The 17,402-nt window shown below is 47.2% G+C and overlaps 1 protein-coding gene across 2 annotated transcripts in view; it reads right to left on the bottom strand.

The window, feature by feature from the left end:
• Positions 1 to 2,809: 2,809 nt before the first annotated feature.
• NUP93 (nucleoporin 93) overlaps positions 2,810 to 17,402 on the bottom strand; it is a 103,753-nt gene continuing 89,160 nt past the window's right edge. Inside the window, exons 9-22 of one of the 2 annotated variants that reach the window (XM_026494801.4) lie at positions 16,023 to 16,155; positions 14,175 to 14,332; positions 12,824 to 12,989; positions 12,462 to 12,555; positions 11,525 to 11,716; positions 10,788 to 10,914; positions 10,602 to 10,674; positions 10,265 to 10,309; positions 8,531 to 8,647; positions 7,641 to 7,759; positions 6,647 to 6,764; positions 6,139 to 6,222; positions 5,394 to 5,522; positions 2,810 to 3,074 (exon numbers count right to left, since the gene is read on the bottom strand). In XM_026494801.4, coding sequence (XP_026350586.1) covers positions 2,964 to 3,074; positions 5,394 to 5,522; positions 6,139 to 6,222; positions 6,647 to 6,764; positions 7,641 to 7,759; positions 8,531 to 8,647; positions 10,265 to 10,309; positions 10,602 to 10,674; positions 10,788 to 10,914; positions 11,525 to 11,716; positions 12,462 to 12,555; positions 12,824 to 12,989; positions 14,175 to 14,332; positions 16,023 to 16,155 — 1,666 coding nt within the window. In that variant the 3' untranslated portion in view covers positions 2,810 to 2,963. Of the gene's footprint in view, positions 5,523 to 6,138; positions 6,223 to 6,646; positions 6,765 to 7,640; positions 7,760 to 8,530; positions 8,648 to 10,264; positions 10,310 to 10,601; positions 10,675 to 10,787; positions 10,915 to 11,524; positions 11,717 to 12,461; positions 12,556 to 12,823; positions 12,990 to 14,174; positions 14,333 to 16,022; positions 16,156 to 17,402 lie in introns of both variants that reach the window. The other variant, XM_057314097.1, reaches the window with a different exon arrangement.

Raw genomic sequence — 17,402 nt, 5'->3', positions numbered from 1 at the left:
AATGGAGAAACAAGAACTGTGGAGATCCAGTCTATGGTAGTAGGATGTTGGCACATCCGCACGTAATTCCTAGATTCAGTATTAAGGGTTTGGCCAGGAGTTTAACTCAAACAGAGCAAGAAGTGGGCATAATCCAGAGTGAATAGCCCTCAGTTTGGGGGAGGGGAGGGTAAATAGGCCAATACTGGATACTGTGGGGGTAAAGCCTACAATACTGCACGTAAAGTAACCAAAACCCTATTTAAACGTTGCATCAAAAGAGTAACAATAGCTGTACTGCCATGAAGTCTCTAATGAGACTCCTCAGTTCCAGAGGGGCGGGGGCGGGGCCTACATTCAGGCCCCAGTGTGAACGGACACTTCCTGCTCTTGGATGAGCCCATCCAGCTCAGAAGTGATAAAACCAAAGGACCCCATCTGAGACAGCTCACCAGCTCCTCTCGTTTTCCCTTTGAAGTCAGGCAGCCAGAGCTGTTTCACTTAAAAATAAATAGATAAATAAAAGGAACAGAATCCTTGAAATCCAATCTCAAAGCCTCTGAAAAGGACCCTGATCGAGTCAGTACTTCCCTTTGAGTATCTCGGTGGTTGATTATGAGCCACTCTGAGGCAGGCACTAACCCTGTCAGTGTCCAAATGTCCTTGATTTTGTTAAAAAGACTGGAATCTCATCTCTGGAAGATGAGACTCCCAGTGCCACTTTCTCTGTGTCTCTGTGTAAGTGGTTGTAAGATCATGGACCACAGTCAAGGGAAAAGATTTCCCTGAATGGGTGAGCGGAAAGATGCCTTTGACCTAATGACCCGTCACAGGATCACAATTTCTGGGCACAAGCTGTAACCATGGATACACGGGAACCTATTATGTTGTGGCCTTGCAAACTCAGCCTCGGGCTCCTGCGTCTCTACACCAAACAGGCCATGTGCCACCACAGAACCGGCCCATTGGACAAGCCCTGGGATTTGCTCTGGGAGTCTTGCCCTTCTGGTATGAACCCAGTTATCTTATTTCTCCTACTGATGGCTCTCTCTGGGCAAGTCCTCAGTGCCAACCAGGGACAGCTTTCCTTTCAACTCTACAAAGCTCCCCCATCAGGGCAGTTCAAGGTCTGGTTGTTTTTCTAATTTTTTTTTTGTTTCATCCACAGGTCAAAGGGTGGGCGACCCAAACCCCTATGCAGGGCTCACGGGCAGTTCTCCTATTTGGAGCTCTGTAGCAGAACGGCATGATGCAAGGAAAGGCAAATCCACAACGAATTCTCATGGTGGGCATGACGAACAAGTGGTGAGCAAACACGTATTTCAACAACTTGAGCCTCCTCACGTTGGTGGCACTGTTACAGGTCTATCTGTGAGGAAGATCTAGTATTTAAAAGCAGAACACGAAGTCGCACTCCACGCAAAGCCCACTCAGTACTCTTTCTGTAAAGCACTGTCGAAGCGAATTGTGGGACTTGTTTAAAAGATCAATCGGCACATACAAACAGGGTACAACTTGCTAAATCAAGTCCCCTGCAGGGTCCATCTTCTGAGACTTTCTTAGTGAAGCCCCACTGCAGGCGAATGCTCCAGGGGGAACAGGTGGGACAGGAGGAAGGCAGAGGCAGCCCCTGCCGACCCTCAGGCCACGTCCTTGACGGATCACGGATTCCAACTGATGAATAGCAGATGGTCCCATTATTATTTTGGGAAAGATTAACACTTTCCCAAAAGGAAAATTAACAATTATTTTAACATCTATAGGACAGTGAGGGTATCCATGCCCTCTGATAAGAGAGAAACTTCTCTCTAGGAGGAAAAGCACCTTCGGAGACTCTGGGATCTTAACACCCTCCTGGGAGAGCCGGCCTTAGGAACAGTCGGTAAAACCAGCATGGCTGACCGCTGCCCGATTCCCTGCAGCTCGCTGGGCCCATTCAGGAACAAACAATCATCCTTATCTTCTCTCTAGTTCAGTATGGGGCTTCAGGACTGAGGGCAAGAGAAACAAAGCCAATGACGGGGGACAACCTCTGCTCAGGAACCAGGCACCCTCAGTGCTGATGCCCAGTGGTGTCTGGATTCTGCACATCAGCACTTGGAATGTGACCCATGAGCTTGCCTGGTCAGTGGGCCTCCTAACTGGGAAAGCGGGAAGGATGGGTTGTCCAAGTAGAGAAACCAACCCCCAGAGAAGGGAAAAGCAAGCTCTATTAGAAGTCTTCTGAAAGAGGGCAGTGCACAGACCCACGCAGGTGCCTCAGTGGGGCAGCTACAGAGGGAGAAGCACTGAGGTCTGCCCCTCCTCACACTCCAGCTGAGATACCTATAATGTTCCTCTTTAAAAAAACTATGTTTTCTAGGTCTGTTTTCCTCTCCAGCGGGATTTCAATAGAACAGCAAATTAATTAATCCTGGAATCAAAGCAGATGATTTGGAGGCTGGTCTCAGACCACGCGGACCCCAAGGCACACCTGAGAGAAGAGGGGGTTGTGGAGCATTTGCTAGTTCACACACAGATCCTAACTCGCCCAAGGCCGAGGACTGCTTTCACAAATGAAAATGTAAAAAATGAACCATGACCCTGCCATATGGAATACTATATCTGAATAAAAGCAACTCCCAAAGGCTTCATTTCCTTGCTCATTTTGGGTGAATTTTTAATCATTTAAGGTCAACTTTAACCAAATCACAGATGCCTATATAAGCCTATCATTCTCTGGCCCAAGCACTAGAGAAGACATTTCCTCCCATACAAATAAAAATTTAAAAAAAATTTCAAAGTAAAAACAAAACAAAATAATGAAAATAAAAGAATGTGAAAAGAAATACAAATCAAAGAAATTTATTGGTGCTGACAAAAATACATAATACAAAAAACAAAACAAAACACAACAGAAACAAAACCAGAAACTTCCCCTAGCGGGCCCACGTGCCCAAGGTACTGACAGCGTGCAGTCCCAGAAGCCCCTCAAAGCATTGCACTTAATTCATGAGGACCTCCATCTGCACCAGCCTTGCATTGGTGTCCCCGGATGTCCGGTACGGTATCATCCCAGCAAAGGTGATCAGGGCTCGCGCTTGGCTTCGGAGTTGCTGAGAGAAAGGGAAAGAAGAGAAGAAAACTGGTGAACTTCCGAGTCAGGGCACTACTCTGGGAGCAACCACCACGGTCTTCCACTTTCTACCGCTTGGCGTCAGGGCCAGATTTCTGGTGGGTGGATGACAGGCCTACCCTCGATTGTCACGCTGCCCGCATGTTGTAGAGCTAGCAAAGCTCGTCCCCTGGGGCCCCAGTTCCAAAGCCCTTCTACTAAGCAACAGACAGACGGGGTTGCCAGGCCAGCTGCCTCGCTGCCACAGCCCTGTGCTTCAGACGGCCTGCTCTACTCCACGTCTCTCGCTCTCTCCCGGCTGGTCTCTGCCCACCTGCCTCTGTGGGGAGCTGAGGTTTTTAGGCCCCACACAAGTGTCCAGTCCCATTCCAGATCTCTTCCTCTCCCACTGCTTCTCTTCTTCCTTTCACTCCTCCCACCATTTCTTCCCTCCTGACAGAAGTGCTGGGCCCTCTTTTTCAAGGCAACAATATTTATGAGATTCTTAGATCTCTTAGATTTCCAGGAGGGAAAAAGATATTAATTCAGGTGACTCCAGTAACAGGAAAAAAAAAAAATAAAGGACAACTTTCACTCTGACTTCCAGTTGATAAATTACTAAATCTGGAATGCAGAACTCAGAACAGCTTCAGGCTGCCTCATGTTGAGACGTGTTGGGGTTTACAGCAGCAAGAAAGGAAAGTGTATCTGGAGTGGAAAGGGAGGGTCTACAAACATTTTTTAGACCAGTAACAAGAATTTTACGGAAAACCCAAGGGTCACTTACTAGGCTTCCTAAAGACCATTCAAGAAGAAAACTGAAAGCCAACGGATTTTTTACCTGATATGTGAAATAAACTGGCAAGTATATGTCCTAATTAATGTCCAAACCAAAAGAAATGTTTATGACGACAGTACAAATTAGATTTTCTTTAGAAGTATATAAAAGTGCACGGGCTTTCACGCCTGACTTGAAGCTACTTTACCTAAACTTTAGGGGTGTTCAGGCAAAGGGGCCCATCCCCTACTGGGCAGCACTGCACTTCAAACCATGAAGCCACTCCTTGCACAGGCAGCTTTTACACAGACGTCTCTCCTTGACCCTACTCATCTCTATCTTTCATAAAAAAGGAGTAGTGGGTGAGAGGAAGACAGAATGGCTTTACTCTGATGTTTAAAAACAAAGTGCCTAAAAAAGAGAGCTTAAGACACACAGAATGTGAGTTCAGCTGGTCTTGAAACAGTTCCCTTCAAATGTGGGACAAGGGCCTGCCAGGCCATAGCTCTACTCTGCAGGCAAGCCTTCCTCTGGCCCAGAACACCAGAAACGTCCACCACTTCGACACTCGCCCACCAAGGCCCAGACATGGTGAGTCCACCGCTGGCATGTCTCCTGACATTTACTTTTTATGTGCTTCAGGCTTGTGCCTGTCCGAGGGTGGATGGCAGATCAGTGGCTGCCTCGGGGACACACACGGATGGGCCTACCACCAGTGGACCACTCCGAGCACCGCTCTCTACGTGCTAAAGGTGCAAGTTCCACCATCACTCACTAGACAGCCTATGGGGTCACAGCTGAGAGCCCAGACACCCTTGGAGGCAGAAGACAGGATTTCAACATTACATGGGATAGTTAACAGAAAGGTACTCTTAATTGGGTCAAACACCTTTGCCCTTCTGTCAAATCAACCAGACAACACATGCCGTGTGAGTCCCAGACATCTACCCAGACTCGGCTTGACCCACACAATGCTGGAGGCCCCAAAGGCAGCGGAAAGGGACACTTCCAGACATGGCTCCTTCACCTCCCCCTAAGGGACCCACAAAAGCAAACTGCTTCCTGACTCTGGGGCTCAGTTCCTTCAGCTGTAAAATGGGGATTAACAATGACTGCCATAGGGACCTCTCTGGGGTCACTGTGAGGCTCAGATGAGAACAGAAACAAGGGTTTGCATCAAATTCATGTGTTGACCAAAAGTATTTATGGTTCTGATGAAAGCGCTGAGACTCATAAAATAACCTTCCCGTTTTAAAATGGGTTAAGACATTCCTATGGAATCACTATAAATTGGTATTGTTTCACTTTTTAAAAGGTGATATTGGCAGACTTCAATTTTTTTTTTTTAAAGCTTGAGAAGAGCGGCAATCCCATTAACGTTCAATTTCTTCTGAGAGACTCCTGACACAGGGTTTACCCAGCTGCTAAGCAGTAAGGAAAAAGAGTATCTGGGGTCAGGAGTAGGGGTCTCATGAGGTGGCACGGACGGCAGAGCAGAATGGTGGTTCTCAGCGATGGTTCTGGCCAATGCTGGGATCTTACAGAGTCACGGTCCTCGATGACTCGCTGGGGCCTGGATGCCGAGGATGGACTTGTCCCCTTGAGCCTCTTAAATTGTGTGAATAAGATGTTCATGGTGGCAAGAAGCACTTCTGAGAGGTTGTGCCTGATCTGCACAGAGAAAAACACATGAAGTAAGAAAAAAGAACCAAGCCCTGGGGCCAAAAAGTGTGTGTGCGTGTGTGTGTGTGTGTTTATGTGTGTGTTGGGGGAGGAGGGGCACACCACTTCCCACAGCTGTCAGGTAGAGAACTACAGGGTCGCCAAAAAGTAGCCAATGGCACTGAAATGTCAAGCATGAGAGCAAAAGCCAGGCAATGCTGCTCCGGTGATGTGTGTCACTCTTCTCCTCTCCTTTTGTCCCCCCTCCTAAGTGGGGGCAGTGAGCCGAACGCATGCTGACCGTATCTGGCCACCACGTACGCTTGGACTGGCCAGCAGAGTGAGTCGCAAAAGCAGTCTGGACTTCAATGTCAGTAGGTAGGGAGGCACACATTAGTTCAGTCCCCACCACTCGCCACTGTCTTAGACCTGCCAGGCTGTCTCCAGCGCAAGTGCACAGCCCCAGCAGAGTCCTCGGGAGTGCCCACAAGGGCAGGCCTGGTGCATCACTTCAGTCCCTAGAGCAGTGAATGGTCCATTCCAGGGAAGGCAAGAAACAACAAAAGGGCCAGGGGCTGGGGTGGAACTGACAGCAGGTGTGAAGGGCAGGTGGGCAAGGACTCACTTCATCACTGAAATTTCTGAAGGCAGCCACTCTCTCTTCTACACTTTCCTGATTCAGGGGCACCAGCTTCAAACGATCAATTATCTGTTTAAAACAAAACCCCACCAGCCCCATATGATACAACCATCACAGTCATTTCATCTCTTTAAACAAAAGGGCTTCGTAACAGAAAATGCTGCTCCCTCATACACAAAAAGGCTTTGATTCTAATTTGCTAACTTAATTCCTAACCTCACTTTGAGGCAATTCTAAAATTCCAAGATGGATTTCAACTCACTTTGAGGAACTGCCGTTTTCAGACTACTGGGGAAAGGAACAGGGGTGAAAAAGAAGAAAGAAGAGCAACACAGAAATCCCCTTTCAATTCCTAGGATCATGCTTGTCTTCTTCACTTAACAGGCAAAGAATGTGGTAACATTTCCTTTGTTTTAAATGAATCCCATGAAGTGTTTTGAATTTCCAAGGGCATACATTAACCTGCACTTCAAACACGCCTCTTGAAACTCACATCAAAGGCTCTGTCTATGTGACCACTGTGATACTCGTCAAAAAAGGTGATCAAATCCAACAGAAGATAGAATGTAGAGTCCACAAATTTATTTGCACTGATTCCCTGCGCCCTATACCTGAAAAACAAAAAAGAAGGAAGGGGGGGACAAGGGTAATTATGAATTTCTGTGCAACCTTGAACTTGAGAACAGCATTTGAAAAATGTCGAAATATCTTGAATCTCTAGATGAGGTGAATTAAGGCGTGGAAAGTAGTGTTTCTTTTCAAATGGCCAAGAAGTCGATGGTGGATTTGCGAAGAATCCATCTGTAAATATTTTGCCTGAAGCACGCTTTCTCTAGCCTCGGCCACCATCTCAGGAATCCAAGTCTCCAGGAAGGGTGAAAGGTTCTGACGGGCCAAAAGCCTAGCAGCCACCACTGGGGACTGTTTGCTAAACGGACTGTTTTTCTGTGCTACCCTAGGAAAGCATCTCCAGCCCAGTTTTCTCTGGGTCACTTTATTAGGACAGGAGTATCTGCAGAAGGCACAAAAAGTAACAACTTGTTGCCTCTACCTGGGAGTTCCATCAGTTAAAGTCTGATAACTCCGTTTTCTCACCGAGGAAGGAAGGGAGATTCTTAAACACTGGCCACCACCACCTCTAAAAATTCCCCCATCCAGCCATCACCAGCTTTGTTCCAAAATGACTTGGAGATGGCTGCCAACAGTACACAGAGGAGTACAGTGCCTAGAATTAAACCCAGTGTGCATGATTAGAATGATGAGATACGCTTTCATACCCTGCTTTATAGCAAAACTCTGAAATTCTGACAGTATCAAGTATTGGTTATGATGTGGGGAAATAGGAACTCTCAACAGTGCTGGAGGGATGGGAATCTCTGGGAGACTACTTGATGTGACCAGTGAAGCTGAAGATGCATTTGGTAGGCACTGGCGGCCTGGTGCTGGCGGGGGGGCCCGCAGAGCTCAGAGCCAGCTCTCCGCCTTACCGTTCTGCGATGGAGAGCGCCATGTTCTTCAGCCTCTCCTTGTTGGACTGTGGTGCACTGATCTGGGGGACGACAGGGCTGAGTAGCTTGTTCATTAGCTCCAGCACCTTGTCAGCGTTCTGTTCAGTTGTTTTAAAATTAAGGAAGGAATCGATTTAAGAATCAGTAAAAGAGAAAAGAAAAAACAAAGTAACCCAAAAGGGGAGCTTTCTGAGATGATGGATAAAAATGGTTCTGTATCTTGATCTGAATGATGGTTACAGATATATACCTACAGAAAATTCACCAAGCTGCACACTTAGTGTTTGTACATTTTTCTACATCTTAATTAGAACCCAATCAAAACATCTTTAAATTTAAGAAAATGAATTATAAACCTTCTTTTGGCCTACTTTTCTCAGTTTATAAAAAAAAAAGAACATAATCTTTTTTAGGCCACACAATGATCAGCAGTCACCATATGTTCTTATGTCGAAATACTTATTCTAGTTCTCTCAAAACGCCTCAGCTGTCGTTCCCTTCCCTCACACACAGTGCTCACCAGCATGTCTGTGGCTACCAGAAGGGTAAGCAGGAAGGCATTTTCACCCAAAGTTTCACCATTGAAATGTGATGGACGTTTATTCTGCTGCCAAGTGAGACTAGAGCTCAATGCCTGCAGGATATCCTTGCAATATGTTACTCTTGTTTGGCCAGAAATACCTTATGGCAGAAATAATTCTGTAAAATGGGAATTTCACTCTGACCGGGTCATTAGCTGTCTAAGCACTAGGAGACAATGCCTCAGCAGGAGAGTGGTACAGCAGCGTCGTCGTCAAGACGTTTGTGCATTTAATGCCAAAAGGCCAACAGATCTATTAAGTAAGGAGAAGGAAAAGGGCACATTTTACCTTGGCAAGGTCGTAGAGCTTTGCTGCTTCTTCAAACAGCCCTTTATTTTCTGCCACGGAAGCAACTTTGTTGATAATAGGCTTTGTGTCACTAGTAAACTTATCTATGACTCCAGGCTGACAAGACAAATTATAGAGGGGGAGGAAGAAAGAGGGGTGCACAGAGCTGTTATTTTAAACACAGAGAAGCAGTTAGGATCTGAAAGCTACTTTCACTGAAAATGCTCGCCCTGGGCAATGCGTACATGTCATCAGCTAGACTTTGGCTTTCTTGAAGATGTAAGGTCCTATTAAACATATGAAAGGGACCAAGGAAATGACACATGAAGAAGGAGACTCACAGGAGGCACAAAGGAGCCAGCAATAAGGCATCTGTGCTTGCTAATTGTCCAAAATGACCCAGAGGGTAGGTGAAACAACCAATGATCTTACATTTGCTGATGAGTAGGCACTAGGTGGAAAAATCAGGAGGCTCAGAGAAAATATCTGAAAGATTTTGGATTTGATTTCTAAGACAGATGGCAAAAGAAACTCAGTGCTGAAAAAATATATGGCAAGGGGTGTCAGGATATTTTTTTAAAAAAATCACCATCCACAGTTAGCAGCAGCCAATGGTCAGGGGCATGTAAGAGGCCTTAGGAAGCACAGGAGAGCTAGGGTGGCCTGCTCATGCCACCCCGGAGGCAGCAAAGGAGAAGAGTGAAGAGCATGGGCTCCAGGGTCAAATTCCAGTTCCCCTTCTTACCAGCTGTGTGATCCTAAGGAAAAGAAACTCTCTTGCCTCCATTCCCTCATTTGAAAAGCACCTTGTTGGATTATCATTGTGGTGATTAAATCAGAAAACACCAGTACAGCATTCAGTACAGTGCCTGGCAAATGTCACTGCTCAAGAAGCATGGCCATTGTCACTGGCACGGCACTGGCCTTTCTACTGAGCTGGAGAGTGTGAGCCCAGTGAGCCCATCTTGAGATCACTGGGTCCCAGCCACCCGTTTTTACCAGTGAGGAAAGGGAGTCCCTAAGAGAGGCAGGTGACTTCCCCAAGGCCACAGGGAGAATGCTCGAGGGGGGTCAGGACTGGTTTCTGACACCCAGGCCTCTGCCCCTCTGTTAGGCCTCCCCATGTGCGTGACGAGGCTCAGGGAATCACTACGGCTCACAGCTGCATTTCTGGGGGCCATGTGAACTTCTGAGCCCTCACAAACTACCTTCTGAGAGAGGTCAAGCCCATTGCTAACTTTTCTATCTCGGGAGAGTAGGTGCACTAAACAATTTCTTTCCTTGCATATTTTCTGTACCAAGAATGGCAAAAATGTAGGCTTCTCAGCTCAAAAAATGGCAGGCACAAAGAGATGAGTCCTGTGGACATACTAACAAAGCTATCTAACCAGGGCACCTGGCTGGCTCAGTCAGAAGAATGTGTGATTCTTAATCTCTGGGTCACTCTTGATCTCGGGGTCGTGAGTTCGAGCCCTATGTTGGGTATAGAGTTTATTAAAGACAAAAAACTATCTCATCATAATATTACATATTTTAAAGAGAAATATAAATGTGTGTTAAAATCAAGGGCCTTATTTGTGGCCTGTGATTTTCATTCTTTGTTTTTTGAACTAAGTAATTTCATTCAGATCTACATCTTTGTCACCCTGAATCCTGAAGTCTAACTACATTCCTTTGACAATTATACAACCCCAACTGCAAACTCACACATCACTAGGGGTGCATTTAACCCACCTTTCTGCTTCCATCATTCTCCAGTTTCCCAAGAATCATATCGAACTGTGGAGACAAAAAAAGGTTACTCAATTTACTGGACAAGGATATACACGTAAGTCACAATTCTGTGGAGATGAAAGAGGGAAGAAAATAGTAGAGGCAGGAGTTTTACATAAATCAGGACACAGTGAGACTGAATCAGTATTTTCACTCTCAGAAACCAAGGAACCCAAGAGAACGGAAACCCGCCCAGACCATATCCACCACAGCCATGTTGGGGTGACCACACAGTACCATGTGAGCATAGGCGCGTGCACTGCAAATCGTGGGTGGGAGAGAAGAGGGACCGACATACCTCTCGACTTTCTATCACAAGCTCACTCACGCAGCGCAAAAACATGTTTTCTCCTTGACTGTCTTTCTCGTCCCTGGAAGGGGACAAAAGCAACATGGTTTCTGGCATGGCCTTGAGTCCCCCAGTAGTCCTCAGGATGGCAGAAACCACAACCAGCTCAAGTAAACGGTCAGAGGCGAGTTTTACCTGAGGAAGTAGAAGTACTGGAGCGCCTCCCTCGGGTCTGTGGACTCAAACTGGCGGGTGTAGAGCATGAGCAGCCGCACAAAGTTCAGCCGCCGGATGCAGGGAGGGTCGCCGGGCTCGTGGCTGACTGCACCGTGGAGGACAGAAATGGTCACACCCACACTGCCCCTCTGAGCCAGGCGACCGGGGACTATGGGAGCTGAATCCAAAGACCCAGCAGCATCTAGTCCTGCAGCCTGGCCAACATTTGCCAATAGGCTTCAGTACCCTGTCCTCCCTTTCTTTCCACGTAGAGCGGAGGAAACGGCATTTTGTAGTAAATTCCTAGGACGCTGGTCCCTGAATGAAAAGCTGGAGACAACGGACCATGATGGCACGTGTGCTGGGGCGATTCTGCTGCACTGCGCTAAGGAACCTGCAGACATTCGTCCACATGTACGTCCTGCCTCTCTTCTGACTCTCCCACCCCAGGCCGGCATGCACGGAAGGGGGCTGCTGGGGTTTCCGTTAGGGCCGTGATGGGAACGCGACTCCCGACTCTAGGGCCTGCATCTTCCGCTCCATTCTCCAGGCCGTCTGACTGACTGGCCACAGGGCTGGCACTCTGTACAGTGCTGTCTACAACGCTCTGAAAGGACTTGGACCGTTGGCCCAAATCCCTGCTGGCTGCAGTTACGTGTCCGCTGCTGCCCGATGGGGGGTGTGCTATGGTGACGCCCCTGCCGGCAAATACTCACGGAGCTGAGCACTCTGCCCCGAGGATTTTAAAAGCAGCTTCAGCTCGAAGAGCACCAGCGCCACGTGCACAGCATGGCAGCGCAGCCGCTCCATGCGGAAGAGGAAAGCAATGGCAGCTTCGAACTGTGCCGTCAGGAAGAGGACTTGGAAGTAGAGGAAGGGCTGCTGGTTCACCGTGAAGTGGGACTCGCCTGGGGATAGGAGACAAAGCTGACCCAGGAGTCAGACATCGGCAGCCCCGACCCCGGGCAGAAGGCCTTGCTGGCAGGGTGAAGAGGCCCTGGCAGACACAGTGGGCTGCCATGGGAACCACAACCTGGCTCCGCAACCTTCTGCAGCCCTCACAACACAACCAGCAAGTAGGGTCGTGCTGTAAAACCCAGACCACCTGCACTAGGTGGGAGAGGAACAGAGTTCAGGATCTTCAAATGATACATGAAAGAGGCTGTTTATCTCCTTTATCCTGACAAGAGTCACTTAACAAGGACAGGAAGAAGATTTCAAAGAGGCTTCAGTTCACTCAGATTCATTGGTGTGTGAATTCAACAAATGCTGACCACTAGTTGGAATCTTCTTTTCCTCCCAGAATTCTTAAACAGTGAGGAGAAGGAGCTATTTCCCCCTCATCTGTGCTCAGATACAGTCATTATGAGATCCACAAGGAAGTAAGAGCCCAGTCCTTGCTGTGTCTCTCCCTGAGCAAATGTCTACCAGAGCAGTTCAAAAAACTGGGGAAAAGAGCTTCCTGTATAGGACCATATTAGTCACTATACTGCTAAAGCTCACATGGCCTCTACTTGAATTTAGAATCACTGTTTTGTTGTGTTAGGCTTTGAAGATCCAGAATTCAGAGATGAAGGATTTTCCCAAAGGAAAGCTAAGCTGTGACCTCAGGGGGACAAGACAGAGAAGGTGGTTCTGTTCAGGATATCTTACCATAGTCTTCCAACAACTGTTTCTGGAACTGTGAAAGAGTAAGCCTGTCTTGTGGGGAGCTGGTGCCGTCATCATCGAAACACACTTGGTTCAACTAAACCCCCAAGAGAAACACACGCATTGGTACAAACTACTTCCTGAGCCAGGCGTGCAGAGCTGTGGCTGCTCGGCGGCTCGAGGCTGTGCTAATGGCTGTGGTGACTGGTGGGGAATGACACAACAGAAAACGGGGTCAGGGGACAGGAAATCTACTAGCCCTAGCACCCTGCTGGCATCACACGTTAAGCAGGTGCGAGCTGTATGCAGAACACGAGCAGAGGGAAGGGCTAATGCCCTGCTCGGGCAAGGGAAGCAGCGCCTGCCTTCAGCCACAGGTAGTCCTCGGTCTTGTCAGCTACTTCGCTCTGGTTGTCGGTGATGTCACATCTGCCAATGATACAGTACACGGCCCGCTTGTAGGGGTCCGTGTTGTTCCTGAGGGCCCTGCGGTAATGCAGTCGGAGCTTGTTCTCTGTGGCTGGGGACAACCTAAAGACACAAGGGAACAGAGAGACACACGCGCATGCTAAAGACCCTCAAGGGCACTGGAAAGCACCCCAGGTCCCAACCACATAACAGAGTTATGAAGGCTTCCTTCACAGACACTGTCCTCAACCATATCCCCTGGGTACCACCATTTTAACCTGATGGGCAGCTACCAGCACCTGCATCTCTCCACCTGCCGGCTTCCTCTAGTCAAGACCTTCCGGGGCAGGTCAGAAATGCTGGGGAATTAATACTCCAGCCCACCCCCCAGCAGTCCTCAAACTGTGATGACAAGAGTGAGCCCTTCCCTTACCTGTCTTAGCTCCCCTCTGGCCTCCTCACTCCCTTGGACATGTAAGGTCATCTCCCAAATAAACTACCTGCACTCAAATCCTTGCCTCAGGGTCTCCTTCTAGGGGAATCCTAAGCCACGAACCCTACTCTAAACTCTCTATGAAGAGCAAGACGGGCTTATGGTTTAAGAGGATCTCTGGACATGGCATTATTCACACTACCTAAAAACTGCCTTGAAAAGTATCTCTAGCACTCCACAGGAGAAAATGGAGTGACCACCATTTTTTCTTTCAGATACATGTATGTATATTTAAACTGGGTTTGAATGAATAAGAACTAAAGTCCAATTACATTAACAAAATCCAGAGAAAAATTAATCCTTAGCAGTTTCTTAATGGAAGAGAACTAAAAACAAACAAAAACCCTCACTTAGTTTCAATGATTACATTACATTTCAAAATTACTAACTTTCCATTCTAGTCTTTGAGCTACAAAGTGTGTGACAACGTATTTATATTCATAGTGGGCCAACTGGAAAAGCACCAAATGTTAAATGAAATGGAATACAACAGAGTTTCATTTTACAAAGCATCCTTGATATGCCTGGGATTTACAGAATAAGTCAAATCATGCTCCCAACCAGTCCCTCCCACTGGTACAGAAAAATCCCCAAACACAAACACATGTAAGTCTAGACATCAGTGTCAGAGTGGGGCTGTTTTAACGTTCTCAACTGCTATTTCCAAGACAGTTCTACTCGCTTTCTAAACTTCATTTTTTTTCCAAGCAGGAACTTATTTTGAGCCATGCACAGGGTAAAAGGGCAATGCCAGTGGAGGCCACCCTGCTGAGTCCACGTGGCTTCTTCTGGATGCACCGTCTCAGGCACCATACCTTCTGTCCTTGCTGTTCATGTACTCCTGGAACCAGGTTTTAAACTCTCCCAGCTGGTGCTGGGCTCGGTTAACCACCTGTGAAGCGGCAAACAGGTCCCCACAGCGCATGCAGTAATAAATTAACGCCCACACGGGATGGCCTTCCACCTCTCCATCCTAGAAGAGGAAAGACGCTCAAGTAAACGGGCAAACAGAGCTAACTGGTGGCTTTCTGACGCACTCACCTCTCCTCACAGGAAGTCACCTCAGCTTCCCAACAACCCTGTTAGGTGGGGGCCATTAACAGCCTCCTCCTCCTTGTTTTATAAACAAGGAAACTGAGGCAAAGGGATGTGAAGGAACTTGTCCAAGATGAGCTGGTAAATGCAGTCTGGCTCTAGAGCTTTTCCTCGAGAGCACTACATGCCCCAGGTGATCTGACAGCCAGCCTGTGAGTTCACCATAGAATCCCAGTAGCCAGTATCTGGGTGACATGTTCTGTGACAATTCACACTCATTCTTGCAACCCCCACAAAAGCAAGGGCTAAGGACGTTTACTGAGCAATAAGAGACCGTCATTATTGCACTTGAGTTTATAAAATGTTAAGTACTAATGACCAGTCAAATGGATACTGGCACTCTCATTCATTCGTCAGTTGTCCATCCACGGACCATCTTGGTTTTGGACACGGTGTTAGGCACCGCGGAGCTGAGAAGGTAAGCCCATTCCCAGCCTCCCTGTACTCAAGCTTATCTATCCTCAAACTGGTTTTGTCATCGTCTGCATGGCAGCCTGTGATTACTTTTCTCTCCACTTTTTTTTTTTTTTTTTAAAGATTTTATTTTATTTGACAGAGACAGAGACAGCCAGTGAGAAAGGGAACACAAGCAGGGGTAGGGGGAGAGGAAGAAACAGGCTCACAGCAGAGGAGCCTGATGTGGGGCTCGATCCCACAACGCCAGGATCACGCCCTGAGCCGAAGGCAGACGCTTTAACCGCTGTGCCACCCAGGCGCCCCTACTTTTCTCTCCACTTTTTCCCAGCTCCTCCAGAGAGGTGGGTCTCAAACTTCCTTTTTTGGTCCCTCAACCCTTCCCCCAACAGGACTGGTTCTAAAACCAGATGTGATTATGTCACTTCTCCACTTAAATCCCTTTGAGCTCTTTAAATCCAGAGTGCTTAGCCTGGTACTCCAGAACTTCACCTGCTGGCCCCGTGTTTGCCAAGCCCTGCCACACAGCCGATACGCTAGATACTCTTTCCTGCCTCCATGCATATGTTCATGCTGTTCCCCTCCACCTGAAATATCCTTTTTCAAGACCTCTGGCAGGTGAGCCCCTATTCTTTGAGGGCAGTGTGAACCTCACCTCCTTTATGAAGACAGCCTTCTCTGTATCCCACCACCCTAGGCACAAAGCTCCAGTTTAGTGCTTTGCACATGGTATAAAAAACTCTAAATAAGATATTTCCCGCAACTAGACTATGAGCTGAAAACAGTCACATTCTAGGAACTATATCTAACTCCAATCTTTCAGATGTTTGAGCCAACAATCTCAAGAGTCATCCTTGACTCTGCCTGTCACATCCCACATCCAAGTCTTCAACAAGTCCTACGGGGCCTACTTTCAAAATACGTTAAGAACCCAATGACATCCTCCCCCCGTGTCTTCCCCCTATCTGAGCTGAGCAGCTACCACAAACTCAATACCGGCCTCTCAAGGTCCCCCAGCCTCCCTCCTAGCCCCACACTCTCGTCTCTTTTCCATACAGCAGTCTGCAGACATACCTTCATTTTAACTGCAAATGCCTATCTGAGAGAGACTGTGGCAGGTGTGTAACTCATCACACAGAGAAAGATGCCAGTACCTGAAGTCCAGGCAAGGGAGCCGGAAGTTTGATGTTCAAGAAACTTCGAACCAACTGGTAAGTCCCAGGCACCCCGCCTAGCTGGGCCTGATGCAAGTTTCCAAAGACAGTCACAAGGGTGTAATTCTTATAACTGGAAAAATTGAAAAGGAAAAAAACGAGAGAGGTTGAAAACACATATACACATCTATATCCACATCCACGCTATTCCATTAGACTGTGAACTCCACAGGGCAGGGTCTGGACTTCCAACCTCACACAGAAGAGAAAACTGTGTATGCTTAATGAAACAAACTACATTCAGTGCAGAGCAGACCACTGTAAAGATTTCTCATTGCTGTGGATACTGAGAAGAATCCCTAGGGGAACATAATTGCGAGCTTCCACTGCATTAAGGCCTAAGGTGCAGATTGCTTCAGCTCACAGTTGAATGGTTTGGTAGATTCTTTTTAAACTTTTTATTTTGAAAAATTTGAAACCTACAAAAAATTAAAAGAATAGCCCAATGAATGTTCATATACCCTTTACCTAGATTCATCAGTTGTGAGCTTATGTGTATATGTTTTTTCTCTAAGTAGATATGTGTGTGTGTATATATATATGTATACACACACACACACACACACACACACACACATACACACACATACACCCACTTTTTTTCCTGAACCATTTGAAATCTGTAAAAGAACAAACAAAAAACCCTTCTGCAAAAATATAGAACTCAGGGGATACCTCAGCTGTAAACACTGCACCATGGATCTCCAAAGAACTAGGACATTCTCCTACCCAACCTCGGCACCATTATGACACCAAGAAACTGAACAGTAATACAGCATTATTATCTAAAATATAACCCACATTCAAATTTCCCAATAACATCCTTTAGAGTGTGTGTGTGTCTCCCCCCACGTCCAGGATCCAAGCAAGGAAATGCATGGCACTTAATTGTCCTGCCACGTCCGGTTCCTTTAATCTAGGGCAACTCTACCACCATTTTTCACAACAATGACCTTTTAAAAAGAATCCAGGCCAGCTGTCTGGTAGCATGTCCCACAAGCTGGAGAGATTCCTCATGATCTGATTCAGATTCAACTTTTTTGCCAAGAATCCCACACAGCGGATGCTGGTACTGCCCACGGAGCCCTACCACGGGGCAGGTAATATTCGGTTTGATCACTTGGTTAAAAGTGTCGTTCACCAGATTTCACCACTGTAAAAGTACTTTTCCCTTTGAAACTGGTAAGTACCCTGTGGGGTACTACTTGGAAGCCATGTGGATATTCTGTTCACCAACAATCTTCTACCCGATACTTTGTTTCCATTGTTGCCCTTGCTGAACCAATTATCAATCACACGGATGGCTGCCACTGATTTTCT

The sequence above is a fragment of the Ursus arctos genome, unplaced genomic scaffold (assembly GCF_023065955.2).
Source record: "Ursus arctos isolate Adak ecotype North America unplaced genomic scaffold, UrsArc2.0 scaffold_19, whole genome shotgun sequence".
In the NCBI taxonomy this organism is placed as follows: Eukaryota; Metazoa; Chordata; class Mammalia; order Carnivora; family Ursidae; genus Ursus; species Ursus arctos.
Note: the sequence above shows the minus strand (reverse complement) of the source record. Positions and strands in the feature narration are given on the sequence as shown.